Here is an 18890-nt window from a genome sequence, read left to right as displayed (position 1 = left end):
ATTTCAGATCTTGACCACCGGTTCAACCCATGGGATTATGATATACTAACAATTGACTTTATCATGTAAAAGCTGAAGTATAGATTCTTTATTTGAAAATGCGAAGTTATACCAATTCAATAATCCAAAAACTGAACCTGGTTTCCTGTTTGGGCTGGGTTGGTTGTTGTTCATTTAATCATTTTAGATGCCCTTCATCAACAATGAGACAATTTCCTTTTATTGCTAATAAAAGCACCAGAAACCATACTTATGAAAGGAGTCTTAGAACAATTCAAACTGACTAATAAATTAAGAACACTCATTACTCATAATTACAGGGATACATATCATTGACTAATCTAACCTTTTGATATTTTAGGGTGGCCAGTTTAAGTGCACCTCCGTTAATACCCTGGAGACCAACCTAATTGAGCAGTTCATAGCACGACAGGAAAAGAAAAGAAACGTAACATTAGCTAACCTAACCTACCAAACTTATAAGGAGCTGAGAATTTGATGACCCATGAAGTTTTGTGACCTTGATAATGCCTTCAAAAGGCTGTTGAAATTTTTCGACGATGACCCGCCTTTACTGGTGGCCTCAACTGCTAGTTTCTTCCACTCCATCGCCTTCCTCTTCATCGCTTTACCCTCGTCTCCCTCCATCAACTCGCGAACTAGGCTTTCCACTTCTTCCTTCTCCATATCCTCGTTGATCTTCATCCCGATACCCCATCGGTTACAGCTGTACCGGCAAGTCACTTGATGGTCATGACCAAAATACGGCCAACCGATCATAGGCACTCCAGCACAAATGCTCTCAAGCATTGAGCTAGTCCCAAAATGACTCACGATCACTCCCACTGAAGGGTGGGCAAGAACTTGCTCCTGGGGGCACCATGTGGCTATCAGACCCCTTTCTTTAGTCTTTTCCAAGAACTCAAGTGGCAGAATCGCCAATTGGCTCTTGGCGAAATCTGGTGTAATCATCCAAAGAAATGGCTGGTTGCTATTGCAAATGCCCAAGGCAAACTCACATAGTTGTCGCGGGGTCATGACCGCGAGATCACCAAAGCTTATGTATACAACTGAATTGGGTTCCATGGAGTCTAGCCATTTCAGGCAACGGATTTCGTCTCCACGTTGATTGAAGGGAACTGATTCGAGATGATCACCGGAGCCAGTGGTAGCCGAGTTGAGCAGCATTTGGAGGGGGCCAACGGCATACACATGTTGAAACATGGGCTTGATTGCATCGAAAACATCGTGTTCCAGAGCTTCGAATGTTTCAAAGATGATACCCGAAGCTTGGAAAGCCTCCTCTGCTTCTCCTGTGGGGAAGCCATTCTCGTATAGCTTAGCATGTGGGATGTCACTCAGATGGATGTTTTTCAATACGGAGGTCGAATCTAGAACCATTTCCAGTTGCACATCTGTAAATCAGTTCAAAATTGTTAGCTAGCTTGAAATAGATGCAACTCATACACAAGATATACATGTTTTGTGGTGTTCAATGGGATTTACCCATAGGTGGCATTAGGCCTTTCTCGTGGAGGTATCCCATGAAGGCACAAGCATTTGGAACCCAAAGGAGATAGCCAGGGATCCCCAGTTCTCTTGCAATCATAATGTTGAAAGGCATCAAACCATCTGATACAATACAACTCACCGTCTTGCACCAGTTCAGTCTCGTAATGAGATGGTGTAGTGGAGGCAAGAATTTTTCCTGGGCAGACTGACAAAGCAAGTGGTAGTAGTCCGCGGTGGTGGTGGTGGCCGGAGGAGGGAGGATGGCGGGGATGGTTTCAAAGCGGAAGTTAAGGAGGTTGGCAAAGGATTCGAGGGCCCCGGATTTGAGCAAGTTGTTGTGACTAAACTCTGTGTTGACAAAGGTGATACGGAAGCCGAATGAGTGGAGAATGTTTGCCAGTTTAAGCATTGGCTTGATGTGGTCTTGAATTGGGTAAGGGATGCACATGACATGAGGCTTGTTAGGGTTCATTCTGCTCACAGTTGAAGATGAAGCCATAACTGTTTTCTCACTCCTATTCCTTGCTAGCTAGCTACTCGAGTGCAGCATAGAGGAATGTTTGCCTCGTTTTAGTTTCGATAGCACGTTAGTTGTGCATTTATATCCTGGCTCTGGCTGAGTTTTAGTATTCTATAATCTATATAGATATTTACTTGATTAATTTGTTGATTGATCCAATAGTAGTTTAGAACTCGTCTTTGGTCATGTGAGGTGACCCTTTTAATTCAAATATTAGTTTTATGGTCTCACTCATTTTTAGTCCACTCTCCTGGGAATCTCAGTGCCGGCCTTGGGCGGCCGTTTTAGGGCCCAAAAAATAGCCCAATTCTCGTATATACCAAACGTACACCAGATTGTGTGTGATCTATTTCGGGGTCCCATACTAATGATTAAAGTCATTCAATTTGTTTAAAATATTCTTTCAAGAGTACAAATAAAAAATCAGCTCATTCCAATGTCGATAAGGGATCAATTAATTCAATTTTGTCCCCGCGAATTCAAGAAGGCAAAGTACCCGTATGGACAGGGTGTTGGAAAGCTGGCCTTCTGGTTGGAGTTTGATGGAGTCTCTTGTGAAAATCAAGAAGAGAAAATCAATTTATGGCGCGTTACTGTGTCCCTTTTCTAACATTGCAGCCAAACAACCCGCGCGCTCACATGGTCATGACGCAGGTGTGTGAGCCGGTGTCGCTGGATAACGATGCTCCGAACAACAAGAGTTTAGCCACTTCAGCGCAAACCTAGTAAAGTAAACATACTAGAAGTGCTTCTACGTATAGTTTTACTCAAACTTTTCCCATCTAAGCAATATGAGACGTAACTCGCATAAGAAATGAACACTCCAAAAAGGAACAAGGAAAAGCTTTTCAAAACCCCCAAATCAAGATGCTGTTATTTTGAAAATTTATGACACTGGCCAACTTAGGCTGGAGGTTTCAAACCGCGAACCAGGAGGAAGCTAATTTCAACCGCTTGAGGTTAATAGTGCCGTAAAAGTTGATAACACGCAAGAGGTTCGATCCTCAGAAAGGAGCGAATTTTTAAATTCACGGCCTTCACCACCTGGCCAAGCTTCGGAGTTGCAATGAAAAGTATATTAGTTGCAAATTGATGACAATTCTTGGTTTCAAGATATCGATTTGTACCTTTCCAAGATTTCAATTTATGCTGTGGAACTCATGCTAACCACCTTAGTCACAAAATCCTTCAAAATAGCATTCGCTTCCGTTCTCAATTCTCTCACTCACGGATTTTAGTTGCTTCTGAGGTTTTTAAAAAACATTTTCACGGTCGTGTATTCGCGCTCCCACACTCGTACCGAGCCGTGCATTATGGGGCTTAGGTCACCACAGTATTACAGAAGAGAATCTTGAGGGTAAAATACGATAATGTCATTGCCACAGTCCTGCAAGTCTATCTTAAGCATTTTAGATCCTTTCATCTAACTTCATGCGAAACGGACCACAATCCTTGATAAATAAGGTAAGATAAGCACCAAATTGACCGGGGTTGGTAGAATGCAATCATGTAGCCATCATTTTCGACATTTTGTATCGTTAGTTACGAGATGTAATGTAACGGGGTCCGATCTTCTTTGTCCCGAAAATCTTTGTGCCTCTGTGCCGAAAGATTTTCTGGCCGTTGAATTGTGTGATGTTTTTTATGTTTTAAATCCAACGGCCGGAAAATCCCTTGGCACATAGACACAAAAATTTTCAGCACAGATAATCCTGTCTTATAATCTAGCAGCCTCAATACTCTTTGCGATACTAAAACTAACACATACGGGCCAATTCATATGGAGTTTGCTTCAACTTTAATTGAGTCTTTCACTAGTGTGCGAATTTTCTGTCATTTGATCATCTGGTCACTACCATGATAGAATCTAATTACACAATCTTTACATGTAAATGATGGAACCACTTGATGTATTGTTAAAGACGCCCTTTTCATTGTGTACATAAGCAATACATTATTTATCCATTGATCCTCTTTCAATCGCAGTATCAATTCCTAAAGATTTGTGTTGTAGATTTTCTTGTTTTTTTCATTAATAATAATAATGTGTGTAGAATGTTTGGAGCAATATACCAATTTAAAGGGGTCAAATTTATAAATTACTATCACAAACCCATATTACAAATTTTAAAAAGTTGGGTAAGGTAAAGTGGCCTTACTTGTATCTACTTTCTCTGCTCATGAGGGTCAGATTAAGATGGAATAAAGATGATGAGATTACTTTTGACCGTTGCATGAGAAGGGAGATAATTCAGAGGATGGCAACCGGAACCGTTCCGATCCCGCCCGCCCCGATCGGGGTAGGTTTTCGTCAAATTTTCAGGTTTCGGAATAGGTAGGTTAGAGAGAAATTACAAAAATCCAATCGAGTCAGGTATGGTTCGGGATGATATTAGCCCGCCCCGTTACTCGTCCCGAACCTGCCCCAAAATGTTTTAACACGACGCTCTGCTCCCCTCCGAATGGATTTGGATCCGCTACTCCGATCCAGACTGTCTAGTGTTTTGTTTGATTTTAACCCACTTGAACTAACAAACTAACAGCAGCTGACGTGGCTTCTTCTTGAGCTGTAGAAGAGCTGTGATCAGCTGTGGTCTTCACAAAAGCCATGTGCTATTGGTGTTAAATCAACCACATACAAAGACATTGACAGCAGACTACGGCTCCGTTTGTTTGGACGTAAAATATTTATTGGTAAAATGTTTTATCTATTTTTCGGTGTTTGATTGTGTAAAAAATTAGGAAAATATTTTACATGTAAAACATTTTCCATCAATTGGATGAAAATGACTTACTCTAAAATCTTCCATAAGTTATTTTTCGAAATGAATCCGCTGCCTTCTACTGTAATTCTCACAACTCAGTTTCCTCAATCGTCAGTCTTGACCCACATTCAATTCCAATATTCTCATATATCTCCACCATTTAAGCCTCTCCCATCTCTCTACGCTATTTTGTTGATTTCTGAAAATATTTTCAAGTGTCAGCCAAACGCCGAAAAATAAAAGTTGAAAGTTTATTTTCTGAAAAAATATTTTACATGGTAAGATATTTTACATCGAAACAAACGGACTCTAATTTTTTATTTTTTGATCCGCACAGCAGACTACATGTTGAATCCCCGTCAACAACCCATGTCAATGTGTTCACAGTATTTTGGACATTACAAGGTAAATAGAAACCTCCACTTGATATCTCGAGAGTCACTTTACAAAAGTTGTCGAGAAAAATGTTCTAACCTTTCTATGACGAAAAATTCGCAAATCTCCAAGAAACATTTAATACTGGCATGCCAATTCTTGAAAAGAGAACAATTGGACTAATAATCAGATTTTCACGAATTGCATACGGTCAGTCTAAACAACCTAAAAATGTGTGTGCGTGAGTATACATACATGTATGTATGTATATTTAGAGAGAGAGAGAGAGAGAGAGAGAGAGAGAGAGAGAGAGAGAGTTTCATGTGGGGAAAACCCTAAACCTGAAGCAACAACACTTGTAAACTTTCCCTAATTCCGAAAAGCCCTAATCTTAAGTATAAATTCAGAGTTATGGGGGAGAAAGATACAGGGTTACCTAGATTGCTGGTCTCAGTGAATCAGTGGTGCACCTAATAGGGAACGCTTAGCTAATCTAATGAATAGGCTACCCTATTACAAGAATGCTTAACATGAATAAAGGAACAAGATGAAAATAAAGGAAAAAGCTCTACACAATCAGCAAGAATAGAGCTACAATCAGAGAGAGACTTGCCATCTTGAATCAAAGCCTGAACTACCTGCAACGAGTCACTTTCAACAATAATTTCAGAAAAACCTTTAATAGCCGCAGTGACAAGGGCTTCACGAAATCCCAAAGCCTCAGTAGAACGTGGTGATAAGAAACCAGCAAAAGGAATCGAAATAGACCCCAAAATTTCACCAAAATGCTTCCTTGCTACAATACTCACACCAGAAATGCCATTCTTCTTGTTAACTGCACCATCAACATTAAGTTTAATAACATTAGGTGGAAGGGGAAGCCATGACGAGGGGTGGGGTGGAGTGGAGAGTCTAGGGAGGGAATGGACCATTTCTGTAGCTGCCTTGAACTCCTCGCATAGGGTGATCACTTTTTCAACTGTAGTAGAGCAAGTCCAGAACTTTTTATCAAAGTACGCAGTGTTCCTCCCCTTCCATAACATCCAGCACAAAGTGGCTAAAATAGCATAGAGATCTTCCACTCCACTAGAATTACAAACCGATTGGACCATACCAATCCACCATTTAGTAAATGAGAGAGAATCGCAAGAGGGTGAGACAACATTAGCAAAGGGGGAATTTTCCCACACTTTCTTGGATGATTTACACTGAAAAATGAGATGCTCGATAGTTTCAAATCCAGAATTACACCTTGGACAGTAAGGAGAAACATCAATCTTTTTCTTGAAAAGATTAAATAACACCGCAAGAGCGTTGTGAGAGCATCGCCATAAAAACATTTTAATCTTGTTGAGAACTCTTAAGGACCAGATTAGTCTCTAAATACCATCCTGTGAAGAGCCCGAACTGGATTCTCCTCTCTCTCTAGAGTTGTACGGAATACTGCTAGATCTCGTCAAGTGATATGCTGATTTGACTGAAAATAAATCATTATTTGTATAGTGCCATACCCCTTTGTCCGAAGCACCTTAAGAGCTAATTGGAATAGAAAGAATAGCTTCCACATCAATATAAGAAAATAAAGCCTTGATTAAAGGGATATTCCAAGAGTGAGTTACCTTATCAATAAGATCAGAGACCCGAGTGACACTGTGATAGAGAGAATCCATTGGTGGGGCGGGACTAAGCACACGAAAGTTAAGTGAACGGGGAAGCCAAGGATCATGCCAAATATTAATAGCTTTACCATCACCAACGCACCATCTCCACCCTTTTCGCAACACTGTTCAACCTGCACAAATAGTCCTCCAAGCCCAGGAGGCTGACTTTGGGCAGGAGGCCTCCCAAAAAGAGTAATAATGAAAGTATTTCCCTTTGAAAAAATGTTGGAATAGAGAACCGGGGCCATTAACCAAACACCATCCTTGTTTAGCAAGAAAAGCTAAATTGAAATCATGAAAATCACAGAAGCCAAGCCCTCCCTGCAATTTACTATCACAAAGCTTATTCCAATTAACCCAACTAATTTTGTTCTCACCTTCTTTCGAGCCCCACCAAAATTTTCTAATCACACTGCATAAGTCCTTGCATACTCGCTTTGGCAATAGAAAGCTTTGCATGATAAAATTGGGCATCGTAATAGCAACAGATTTAAGCATGGTCTCTTTCCCAGCCAAGTTCAAAACCGTGTCCTTCCAACTCTTAAGTTTGTCAATAACCCAATCTTTAACATATTTGAAGACACCAATTTTTGATCTGCCAATAATAGATGGTAAACCCAAATACTTCCCACCATGATTCTCAAAGCGAATATTAAGAGCCTCCAAGATCCCTTGCTTCACGTTCGCTGGAGTATTAGGACTAAAAAACAAAGAGGACTTATCTCTATTCACCATTTGGCCATAAGTTGTCACACCCTTGATTTTTAACATAAATATAAATGATTTCCATAAATAAAACCTCGCCATAATCCGTACAATAACCACAATAATGTAGCATTCCCAAAATATTACATCTTTGGCTCCGAGGCCCAAATTAACACAAGTACTGAATATTCAAGAGTTAAAGGTTATAATATTCCATAGTCAAAGGATCTACAAATAAAGTTACAAATACATCTTCAAAAGAGATTTACAAAGATGCCTAAGTAACTCCTCAATCGTTAGCTTTCAAAAATAATTCCACCTCCAAGCATTTCAACCATGCACGCTATTGCCCTATGTTAGTACCTGAAAATGATAATAGGCTTGAGCTACACTAGCCCAGTAAGAAATTCTACGCTAACATTATATGCAAGAGAGATGCAAGGATGATCACAAGGCAAGAACGGGATGGAGACCCAACAATAGGCAATGACCAAAGTTCAACAATCCAATATACTCGATACGAAATCTAGTAAACACCTCAATCTTCATTCATCTCAACTTCCCATGTGTCCGATGTCACTTCGCGTTATGTGTCATGAGCCGAAGCTCCTACCAGGCTAATTATGGGACCCCGATATCCCCTGCCAAGCGCACGCCTATAAGGTTGGGCCTTGAGAGTTCAATATGAGCATTCGCTCCCGCCGGGCTAATTATGGGACCCCGATATCCCCTGTCTGGCACCCACCCGTCGATGGGCCCCGAATGTTCTTGTTGTGTCGATAAGTGTCCAAGAATCTTATACTCACATAACGTGTCATTTCAATTTAATCAAAGTCCATATGGAAATCAACGTCCAATTATACCAAACAAGGGGCGAGGAATGCAAAGATACTCCACGAACTCAACGAATATGATTTTCAATGTTATGGAATGATTTGGTGATGATTAGAACAAGTTAGAAGTGATCGGGGGTCAAAACAATGGAGTTCAAAACAAAGAACGAAACCTGACCTTAGGCACTGTTGTATAGATAGTTTGAATTTCAGTATCTATACAACCATGCTTAAAAACGTTCCAGAGACTATAAATCAGTATCGATACAATAGTAACTTAATTCGTTCCAAAGATTCCTGTATCGATACTGAACAAATCAGTATCGATACAGATGGGTGTTTGACCAGATTTTCTGTAGATTTCAACGATTTCAACTACAACAACAATAACAACCATAAAGAACACGATTTAAGGCTAGTAAGCACTTCTATTACATATATTGAGAGGTAGAATCCCTACCTCGAGGCCGAAGAACGAAACCCACGAGAATTTCGAGCCCTAACTTCCGAAAATCAAAACCGAGTGCAATACGACTCCTTTGAGCTCAAACCGGTGAATTACGAACCACAATACGCGTAGAGGGTGAAGGATTAAAGGTAGTTTTAAGTGAGTTTTGAGTTATTGGAGTGAAATTAGGTGAGAGAACAAGAGAGAGGGAGAGAGGCCAGGAGAGAGAGAGAGAGAGAGAGAGAGAGAGAGAGAGAGAGACAGTGAGAATGAGAGGGGGAAAATGATCCCATGCTCTCTCACCCCCCCTATATATACTCCTACACAAGCAAACTACACATTGCACCCTTCCACAATCAATTCTAACATTTTAGCCTCAAATCATATAAAGACAATTGTTCCACTTTCTTCCCTAATAATTATGCATTTATAAAATATTAATTTTGATAAATAAATACGGGTCTCTACATAAGCTATCTTATATTTCCGCAAGATTTCATCAATGGCATGACACCCCGAGGATGTGGCTTCCCAGAATAAAAGCGAATCATCAGCGAAAACAAATGCGAGATAGAAGGGCAGTGCTGCGCTATTTTAACACCATTAAGAGATGACTTCATAATAGCCCTTTGAATAAGATAATGGAATCCTTCAGCACATAAAATAAATAGTTAAGGAGAGAGAGGGCAGCCCTGCCAAATACCCCGAGAGGGCGTGAATAGCTCTCACCCTTCTCCCCATTAATTAAAGTTGCAAAGTAAACTGTGGTGATGCAAGACATAACCCACCTGATCCATTTTTCATTGAACCCAAACTTGCGTAGAACTGCTTCCAAATAAGACCACTCTAGACGATCAAAAGCCTTGGCCATATCTAGCTTTAGAGCAACCCACCCTTTCCTCCCATACCGCCTATTCTTTACGGAGTGCATAATCTCATGCGCAATAAGAATATTGTTCGAGATTTGCCAACCACCAACAAAAGCACTCTGATTTTCCAAGATAATAGAAGGAAGAATATCTCTTAATCTATTAGCCAGAATTTTAGTGATAAGTTTGTACGATACATTGCAGAGGCTAATTGGGCAGAACTGACCTGGCGTGGTAGGGCAACCCACCTTCGGGATCAATGTAATTAGCATCTGGTTCACTAAACGAAGGAGGTGGGAAGAATGGAAGAAACTTTTAACAGCTGCCACCACATCCTTGCCAACAATTGACCAATACGATTGATAGAACAGTGCCGTCATCCCATCAACTCCAGGTGCTTTAGTAGGTCCCATATCCATAAGGGCCGTATGAAATTCTAACGGTCCAAACTACGCACAAATTGGAGTTCGGAAGTGTTCGGGGGCGAAGTAGTTTTTGATGTACAATTGATTTTTGATCCTCGATGTTAACATCTTAGGACTACACCACTGTCACTTCACCACAACCAAACACACAAAATAGTTTCAAATGATCGCAATAGTAAAATCAACAAAATCTCCACTATCAACTAATACATTAAGAATATTTCGCAATCTAAAATTTTTGAGCACTTTACCAATGTATATTCGGGTTGAGAATATATATATTTTTCTGAATATGCAATGTTAGGAATTCGTTGTGGCGGCACTAAAGACCGTAGTCGTAATGTTGTAGTAGATTGAAATATAGAAGATAATGTCAATCCCTTTCGGTGTTCTCGTTTGAAAATATTCTCAATTTTTGTTATGTTGGTAGTTTTAGACACCCATTTATGAATTCTCAATTTTTGTTATGTTGGTAGTTTTAGACACCCATTTATGAATTTGAAAATATTTAAGCTCCGCTTTGGGCGAATGTCGATAATGAAACTGCTTTTCCAAAACTTTGATGAGGTGTGGATACTCTATGAACATTGTGGTATAGTTATGCAAAGAAGAATTACCTTAGAATTAGAAATTTGAATACCAATTGAAGTGTAAAACTTTTTTTTATGAAAAGTTGGTCACAAGGAGACCAATTCAAAGATCATTGGAGCGACAAAGGCTAAAGTACTTGTTTGCGACAAAGGCTAAATTTATCCTGCACTGATTTTTAGTTTTTTTTAGGGAGTGATTTTCATACTCCCCAAATTTTTAATCGCACTCCCAAGTTGGAAGTGCGGTTAACAAGCTAGATAGTGGCTTCAACGATTTTTGTAGTTGTCTTTGTTTCTACCCAATTTTCATGAACGAAACGCAATTATGTTTATGGTTTGATTCCACCATCTTTTTGTACTTTGAAAACACTATTTATTCATATACAATGGGTCTTGATCCTATTTAAAATGAGAAACATACACGTGTTTTACAGGAATGAATCATATTTGACACATCAAGGGTAAAATGGTCACTTATTTTAATGCACAAATGATTTTTGATTGGAACTACTTGATCTAGAAAGTAAATTGCACAAGCTTTCTAATGGTCCAAACCACGCACAAATTGGAGTTCGGGAGTGTCCGAGGCAAGTTCGTAAAGTTGTACTTGTTGTGCATGTTCCTGATGCGCCCGGGGCACATTGAAAGGCGCCTGGGGCGCATTATTGCTGCAAAACGTACCAAACTTTGCGGACTCATCCCGGACACTCCCGAACTTCAATTTAGGCGTGGTTTGAACCATTAGAAAGCTTGTCCAATCTACTTTCCTACCAGATTGGTTAAGTTGAAAAAAAAAATTTACATCAAAGTACATGACCATTTTACCCTCAATTGGTCAAAAATCAAGTTATTTCAGTAAAACTTTCATATCACTCTCATTTTAAATCAGATTAAGACCAATTATATAATGATAAATAAGATTTTTACTGTGTTGAAAGACGATGCAAACAAACATTTAAAACAGTAAAGTTTTTTTTTTATGAAAAGTTGGTCGCAGGGAGACCGATTCAAAGATCTTTGGAGCATCAAAGGCTAAAGTACCTGTCCCGACAAAGGCTAAATTTATGCTGGACTGATTTTTAGCTTTTTTAGCGAGTGATTTTGCACTCCCCAAATTGTTAACCGCACTCCCAAGTGGGAAGTGCGGTTAACAAGTTGGATAGCGGCTTCGACGATTTTTGTAGTTGTCTTGTTTCTACCCAATTTTCATAAACGAACGCAAATACTTTTGTGGATGGATTCTACCATCTTTTAGTACTTTAAAAACACTATTTATTGATATATAATGGGTCTTGATCCAATTTAAAACGAGAAACATACACGCTGTTTACCAAAATGAATCTTATTTTTACCCATCGAGGATAAAATGGCCACTTCCTTTGATGTACAATTGATTTATGTTACAAACTACTTGGGCTAGAAAGTAAATTGGACAAACTTTATAATGGTTCAAATCATGTGCAAATTGGAGTTCGAAAGTGATCGGGGCAAGTCTACCAACATTGGTACGTTATAGAGCATTAATGCGCCTTAGGACCAATCCCTTGCGCCCAGGCGCACTTCAACGTGCCCCGTGCGCATCCTGAACACTGCACTACAAGTCCCTTCTGACAAGTGTGGCTTTGGGAACTCTCTACCACAAGGCTCTTAACTTTTCCTTTTCAAGTCACTGTAACCCCCCACAGAATTAAGTTGGGGGCAGTCGCGTTGTGTATTAAGTTCAACATTTGACGGTCCCTTAGGGCGAGGGTTCCTTTGGTTATTGCCAGTTGAGCTTCTTCTTTCTTCTGGAGCCGAGGGACCTTCCTTGAAGCTTCTCTACTCGCACGATTGTTTCTTTATTTGGGGAGTCGGCTTAATGCCTCCGAATATATTGGGATGCAATGCTTCCATCTTATCTGTCCTTAATTTTTCAGAATTTGATATTTTTTTCCTTCAGTATCATAATTCATATCATCATCCTTTGGCATACCTTTCCCCTCCCATTAGTAAAATGTTTGTTTCGCAGTTCAAAAAAAATAATTCTTTTGGCATAGAACTGAAACTGAGGGCTGTTTTTAGTATTTTCCTTCTACATATGTCGGAAGAAATGTATATCTCGTGGTGTCCATTCGCACGCGGATAGTAGATTTGAATACAGGCTCCATTTGATTCCAAACACTCCAATGGAAAATTCAAATCTATCAGGGATAGGCACAAAAGATGGTTGATGTACTGCGTTTTGCCTACTGCCCTTGCTGGGCGCATAGGATTGCGCCCGAGGCACATTAATGGTGCAAAACATACCAAATTTTGCGGACTTGCCCCAGACACTCTCAAACTCTAATTTGCGCATGGTTTGAACTGTTAGGAAGCTTGTCTAATCTACTTTCCTACCGAATTGGTTTCGATGAAAAATATTTTCAATACAGAGGTCGAATCTAGAACCATGTCCAGTTGCTCATCTGTAAATCAGTTCAAAATTGTTAGCTAGCTTGAAATAGATGCAACTCATTCACAAGATATACATGTTTTGTGGTGTTCAATGGGATTTACCCATAGATGGCATTAGGCCTTTTTCTTGGAGGTATCCCATGAAGGCACAAGCATTTGGAACCCAAAGGAGATAGCCAGGGATCCCCAGTTCTCTTGCAATCATAATATTGAAAGGCATCAAACCATCGGATACGATACAACTCACCGTCTTGCACCAGTTCAGTCTCGTAATGAGATGATGCAGTGGCGGCAAGAATTTTTCCCGGGCAGACTGACAAAGCAAGTGGTAGTAGTCCGGGATGGTAGCTAGAGGAGGATGAGGGAGGATGGCGGGCTGGGATGGTTTCAAAGCAGAAGTTAAGGGGTTGGCAATGGATTCGAGTGCTCCGGATGTAAGCAAGTTGTCGTGACTGAACTCTGTGTTGGTGAAGGTGATGCGGAAGCTGAATGAGTGGAGAATGTTTGCCAGCATAAGCATTGGCTTGATGTGGTCTTGAATTGGGTAAGGGATGCACATGACATGAGGTTTGTTAGGGTTCATTCTGCTCACTGTGGAAGAAGATGCCATAGCTGTTTTCTCACTCCTATTCCTTGCTAGCTAGCTACTCTAGTGCAGCACAAAGGAATGTTTGCTTCGTTTTAATTAGTTTCGATAGCACGTTAGTTGTGCATTTATATCCTGCCTCTGGCTGAGTTTTAGTATTCTATAATCTATATAGATATTTACTTGATTAATTTGTTGATTGATCCAATAGTAGTTTAGTACTCGTCCAGAGCACTGGATGGTGTATATAAATTTTAAAATGTTGATTCTTACGATCTTACTTTTTTAGGTTTAAATTATAATGGAACAACAAAAAAGAAGAGAGGAATTTTATCGTTCTTCAAACCAACTGTCAATATATCAGAAATTGATAGGGTACGTTTTTGTAGGGTACAACTTAAATAGGTACGTTTTTGTACTTTTCTTTTGTTTATTTTGAACATTTGCATATTTATGTACAAGTTTGTATTTTTTTGGTTTATATATATATAAAATTTGGTTAGCCAAGGATAGCATAATTTCCTGGTTCTACCCTTGGTTGAAGAAGTCTTGCAATGAACGCTAAGCAATGTCGGGTACGTTAGGGTGAGACCATACGTTCAAAATGTACGGCTCGAGTTCTTGATTGTTGGTTCAAACTTTTTCCGAACATCCACACGTACGCTAACAATGTACTTATTTCTTAGCCAGTAGTACCTCCGCAATCAAACCTCGACGTAGTCCGCGCAGGACACCCAGGCCATGCCCTTGTTCGCAAATAAGGTCCCTCCAGGCCATGCAAGCAGATTAGGAAGGCGAAGGTCAACTACTCAGGAGTCACAGGGATTGTTCATTTTTAGATTTTGAAGGAGGTTTGAGTGGAGAGAGATAGATAAAGAAAATGTATTAGGGACCGTGCGCAGGATTTTCAAAGCCCCCAAACAAACAAGCTCTATCGATGGATCTGATCCTTCTTGAAAGTCGTTGCCAGCCATGTGTGCCAAAAGCCACCACCTGAGACAAGCTGGGACACCACCCCACCCCCAAAAGCTGCTCTAAAGTGCACGGCCACCGGCCCAAGCGGGCGCCACGCAGAAGAGGGTCGCTTGGTTTCAACGATTTTTATAATGGTCTTGTTTCCAGTATATTTATGGTTGGATTCCGCTATCTTTTACTACTTTAAAAACACTATCTATTGATATGTGATGGGTCTTTATCCAATTTAAAATGATAAAGATAATCATGTTTTACCGGAATGAATCTTATTTTGACCCATCAAGGGTAAGATGGTCACTTCTTTTGATGTACAAATGATTTTTGATCCAAACTACTTGGGATAGAAAGTAAATTGGACAAGCTTTCTAACGGTTCAAACCACGAGCAAATTGGAGTTCAAGAGTGTCTGGAGCAAGTCTGCAAAGTTTGACTTGTTTTGCAACATCAATGGGCCTCGGGGCAATCCTATGTGCCCAGGCACACTTCAATGCGCCCCGGTCGCATCCTGAACACTGCAAACAAGTCCAACTCTGCGAACTTGACCCTGATGCTCCCGAATTCTGATTTGCGAGTGGTTTGAACCGTTAGAAAGCTTGTCCAATCTACTTTCCTACCGAATTGGTTTCGATGAAAGATATTTTGTTCATCAAAATACATGACCATTTTACCCTCATTTGGTCAAAAAATAAATCATTTCAGTAAAATGCTCATATCACTCTCATTTTAAATCCGATTAGGACAGATTATATAATGTTAAATAAGGTTTTCACTTTATTAAAAGGTGATGGAAACGAATAATTAAAATAATGATATTTTATTTATGAAAAGTTGGTCAAAGGGAGACCGTTTCTAAGATTATCGGAGCAACAAAGGCTAAAGGACGTTTTGCCGCCCATTTACACATTATATGTTCCATTTGATGCACACATCACAAGTTATAGGATACTCTCTCATTCTGTAATAGTGTCCACATGGTTCATAGGACTCTCCACACTTCATTAAATAATCGAAAACCGATTTATAATTAGGATTCACTCAAGGCGCGCCAGACTTGTGGGGAGGGTGAGAAATAACAAGAGGGAGTCGAGCTCAGAGGGCTGCTACTCTAGAGAGTGTTTCTGTAATGTTATTGCTATGATCAATTATTAGTTAAGTTTCTCTCATCAATTCGTGTATGAGTGTTTGGTTTTGATCATCGATGCAACATCTTAATATACTACACCACTGTCACTTCACCATCACTTTCACCACAACCAAACACACAAAATAGTTTCAAATGAACGCAATGGTAAAATCAACGGACACACTTCGGAAACATAATCTCCACTATCAACTAATACTTTAAGAATATTTCACAATCTAAAAATTTTGAGGACTTTACCATTGTATTCGGGTTGAGAATATATATATTTTCCTGAATACACAATGTAAGGAATTCGTTGTGGACGCACTAAAGATCATAGTTGAAATGTGGTTGCAGTAGATTGATATATAGAAGATACTGTCAATCCTTTTCGGTGCTCTCATTTGGAAATATTCCCAATTTTTGTTGTGCTGATAAAATTTAGACACCCATTTTTTAATTTGAAAATATTTAAGTCCGCTTTGGGCGAATGTCGATGATGAAACGGTTTTTCCTAAACTTTGATGATGTGTGGATACTCTATGAACGCTGTGGTACGCTTATGCAAAGAAGAATTACCTTAGAATTAGGAATTTGATTACCAAATGAAGCATTGAACGTGTTTTAGTCTTAGTGGTTTCGACAATTTTTGTAGTTGTCTTATTTCTACCCAATTTTCATAAACGTAACATAAATATCTTTATGGTTGGATTCTGCCATCTTTTAGTACTTTAAAAATACTATTTATTGATGGGTCTTGATCCAATTCAAAATGAGAAACATACACGTGTTTTACCGAAATGTATCTTATTTTTTACCCATCGAGGATAAAATGGTCACTTCCTTTGATGTACGAATAATTTTTAATACAATTACTTGGGTTAGAAAGTAAATTTGACAAGTTTTCTAATGGTTGAAACCATGCGCAAATAGGAGTTTGCGTAGACACCTCCCAAACGGGGCATCGCCATACAGATTGTTCATGTTTGTTTGATTCTACTTCATAAACCAGAATCGTGGACATTCCCATGGTTAGGAATATCTCCACACATTAATGGTTATCATTAAAACAGAGTCGCCACCTAGTTTATAAAATTAGGAAAAACAGATTGAGAATCTGGGTACGGGAGCCAAAAGTATGATAAGGGGAAGGTGTTAGGCACCCCTCTTCACCCAACAGTGAGACTGGCCCATAATCATTCAGCATACGATTATTACTTGCTTTATTTAATTCTAAACACATGGACGGGTTTTTAGCCTTTAATAGTTAATATGGTGAGCCAGGACAGTAAGTAAAGCATGCATGAAATAAACAGGAAAATAGCAGGTTGTCCCAGGGAATGGATCCCGCGGCCGGTGAATTGATTGGGTGGCCAAAGAATAGATTGGGCGGCCGAAGAATCGATCTGGCTGCCGATAAATCAATCTCTCAGGGAGATTTTCAAGTAACATGTTTCACGGGTAAAGGAATAAAGTTGAGGCCGTGAGATCAATGTTACGGCCGAAAGATAGATTCTCCCAGGATTCTATATTTCTTTCTGAAATGCTATTTGACTCCGAATTGGGTCCTCTGAGTGACTAAAAGTACTCACCAAAAGTACACGGGTTTACGAGAAGTCAATCAGCAATCACTGTATCCATTCATCATCGGGATGGTCCCCAATGAGAGACTTGAAATAATCGTTAGGCCAAATTGGGGTGTCTACAGTTTGGGAGTGTTCGGGGCAAGTCCACAAAATTTGGTATGTCTTGGAGCATTAATGCGCCTTAGGCGCAATCCTATGAGCCCAGGCGCACTTCAATGCGCCCCAGGCACATCCTGAACACTGCACTACAAGTCCATTCTGACAAGTGTGGCTTTGGGAAAGATGAGGCTCGCTTCGCTTCTGGTGGCTGTAAACATCATAGAAATCCTCAACCACATGGCTCTTAACTTTTCCTTTTCAAGTCACTGTAACCAGCCTCTCCACAGAAGTTGGGGCCAGTCGCGTTGTGTATTGAGGTCGACATTTGGTGGTCTCCTCGGGCGAAGGTTCCTTCGGTTATTTCCCATTGAGCTTCCTCTTTCTTCTGGAGCCGAGGATATTGAGCTTCCTCTTTCTTCTGGAGCCGAGGATTTCTTGAAGCTTCTCTACTCGTGCGAGGGTTTCTTTATTTAGGGAGTCGGCGTTAATGCCTCTGAAAAAATTGGGATGCAATGCTTCTATCTTATCTGCTTTTATTTTTCGGAATTGAATTTTTTTTCCATCAGTATCATAATTCATATCATCATCCTTTGGCATAGAACTGAAACTAAGGCTGTTTTTAGCATTTTCCTTCTACATATGTAGGAAGATATGTATATCTCGTGGGTTTCCGCGCGCACGCGCATAGCAGATTAGATTAAAGGCTCCATTAGATTCCAAACACTCCAATGGAAAATTCAAAGCAGTCAGGGATAGGCAGAAGATGATGGATGCACTGCGTATTGCCTACTGCCCTTGCTGGGCGCATAGGATTGCGCCTGAGAAGCATTAATGATGCAAAACATATCAAACTTTGCGGACTTGCCCCAGACGCTCCCAAACTCCAATTTACGTGTGGTTTGAACCATTAGAAAGCTTGAACAATCTACTTTCCAACTGAATCAGTTTTGACGAAAAACATTTTGTACATCAAAATACATGACTATTTTACCCTCAATTGATCAAAAAATAAGTCATTTCGGTATAACACTCGTATCGCTCTCATATTAAATCAAATTAAGACATTATATAATGATAAATAAGATTTTCACTGTATTAAAAGATGATGGAAACGAACAATTGAAATAATGATATTTTATTTATGAAAAGTTTGTCAAAAGGAGATCGATTCAAAAATTATCGAAGCGACAAATGCAAAAGTATGTTTCTGCGCCCATTTCCACATTCCAAGTTCCATTCGATTCATACATCCCTAGTTCTAGGATACTCCTTCATTTATTAAGAGTGTCCACAAGGTTAATAGAGCTCTCCACACTTCATTAACTAATCAGAAACCATTTCATCATCAAGATTCACCCAAGGCGAGACTTATGGTGAGGGTGACA

General features: G+C 39.8%; 4 protein-coding genes across 4 annotated transcripts; all 4 read right to left on the bottom strand.

The window, feature by feature from the left end:
- Positions 1–273: 273 nt before the first annotated feature.
- On the bottom strand, positions 274–1403 carry LOC131334712 (7-deoxyloganetin glucosyltransferase-like). Its single transcript, XM_058369896.1, has one exon. It carries the CDS (start codon positions 1399–1401, stop codon positions 478–480), a length of 924 nt encoding a protein of 307 aa, XP_058225879.1. The 5' UTR covers positions 1402–1403; the 3' UTR covers positions 274–477.
- Positions 1404–1492: 89 nt separating this feature from the next.
- Positions 1493–2324, bottom strand: LOC131332606 (7-deoxyloganetin glucosyltransferase-like). Its single transcript, XM_058366906.1, has one exon. The coding sequence runs from the start codon at positions 2009–2011 to the stop codon at positions 1493–1495; it is 519 nt and encodes a 172-aa protein (XP_058222889.1). The 5' UTR covers positions 2012–2324.
- A 2222-nt stretch (positions 2325–4546) lies between these two features.
- Positions 4547–10101, bottom strand: LOC131332605 (uncharacterized). Its single transcript, XM_058366905.1, has 6 exons — positions 9523–10101; positions 7266–7589; positions 7073–7154; positions 6792–6955; positions 5811–6380; positions 4547–4645 (listed from the first exon to the last, which is right to left on the bottom strand). Exons 1-6 carry the CDS (start codon positions 10099–10101, stop codon positions 4547–4549), a joined length of 1818 nt encoding a protein of 605 aa, XP_058222888.1.
- A 2966-nt stretch (positions 10102–13067) lies between these two features.
- LOC131332604 (UDP-glycosyltransferase 85A5-like) lies at positions 13068–13746 on the bottom strand. Its single transcript, XM_058366904.1, has 2 exons — positions 13239–13746; positions 13068–13147 (listed from the first exon to the last, which is right to left on the bottom strand). The coding sequence occupies exons 1-2, from the start codon at positions 13744–13746 to the stop codon at positions 13068–13070; spliced, it is 588 nt and encodes a 195-aa protein (XP_058222887.1).
- Between the last annotated feature and the right edge of the window lie 5144 nt (positions 13747–18890).

This window comes from Rhododendron vialii, chromosome 7a (genome assembly GCF_030253575.1).
Source record: "Rhododendron vialii isolate Sample 1 chromosome 7a, ASM3025357v1".
Lineage (NCBI taxonomy): Eukaryota > Viridiplantae > Streptophyta > Magnoliopsida > Ericales > Ericaceae > Rhododendron > Rhododendron vialii.
The sequence above is the reverse complement of the archived record's forward strand: the minus strand, read 5'-3'. Positions and strand labels throughout refer to the sequence as shown.

Coding starts and splice junctions, on each gene's coding strand:
- LOC131334712 (XM_058369896.1), bottom strand. CDS start 1,401: ATGGTTCTAGATTCGACCTCCGTATTGAAAAACATCCATCTGAGTGAC.
- LOC131332605 (XM_058366905.1), bottom strand. CDS start 10,101: ATGGGACCTACTAAAGCACCTGGAGTTGATGGGATGACGGCACTGTTC. Junction 7,155..7,265: donor GCTTTCTATTGCCAAAGCGA/GTATGCAAGGAC, acceptor AGTAAATTGCAG/GGAGGGCTTGGCTTCTGTGA. Junction 6,381..6,791: donor TCTCTGATCTTATTGATAAG/GTAACTCACTCT, acceptor CTCATTTTTCAG/TGTAAATCATCCAAGAAAGT.
- LOC131332604 (XM_058366904.1), bottom strand. CDS start 13,746: ATGGCATCTTCTTCCACAGTGAGCAGAATGAACCCTAACAAACCTCAT. Junction 13,148..13,238: donor AGGCCTAATGCCATCTATGG/GTAAATCCCATT, acceptor ACTGATTTACAG/ATGAGCAACTGGACATGGTT.
- LOC131332606 (XM_058366906.1), bottom strand. CDS start 2,011: ATGGCTTCATCTTCAACTGTGAGCAGAATGAACCCTAACAAGCCTCAT.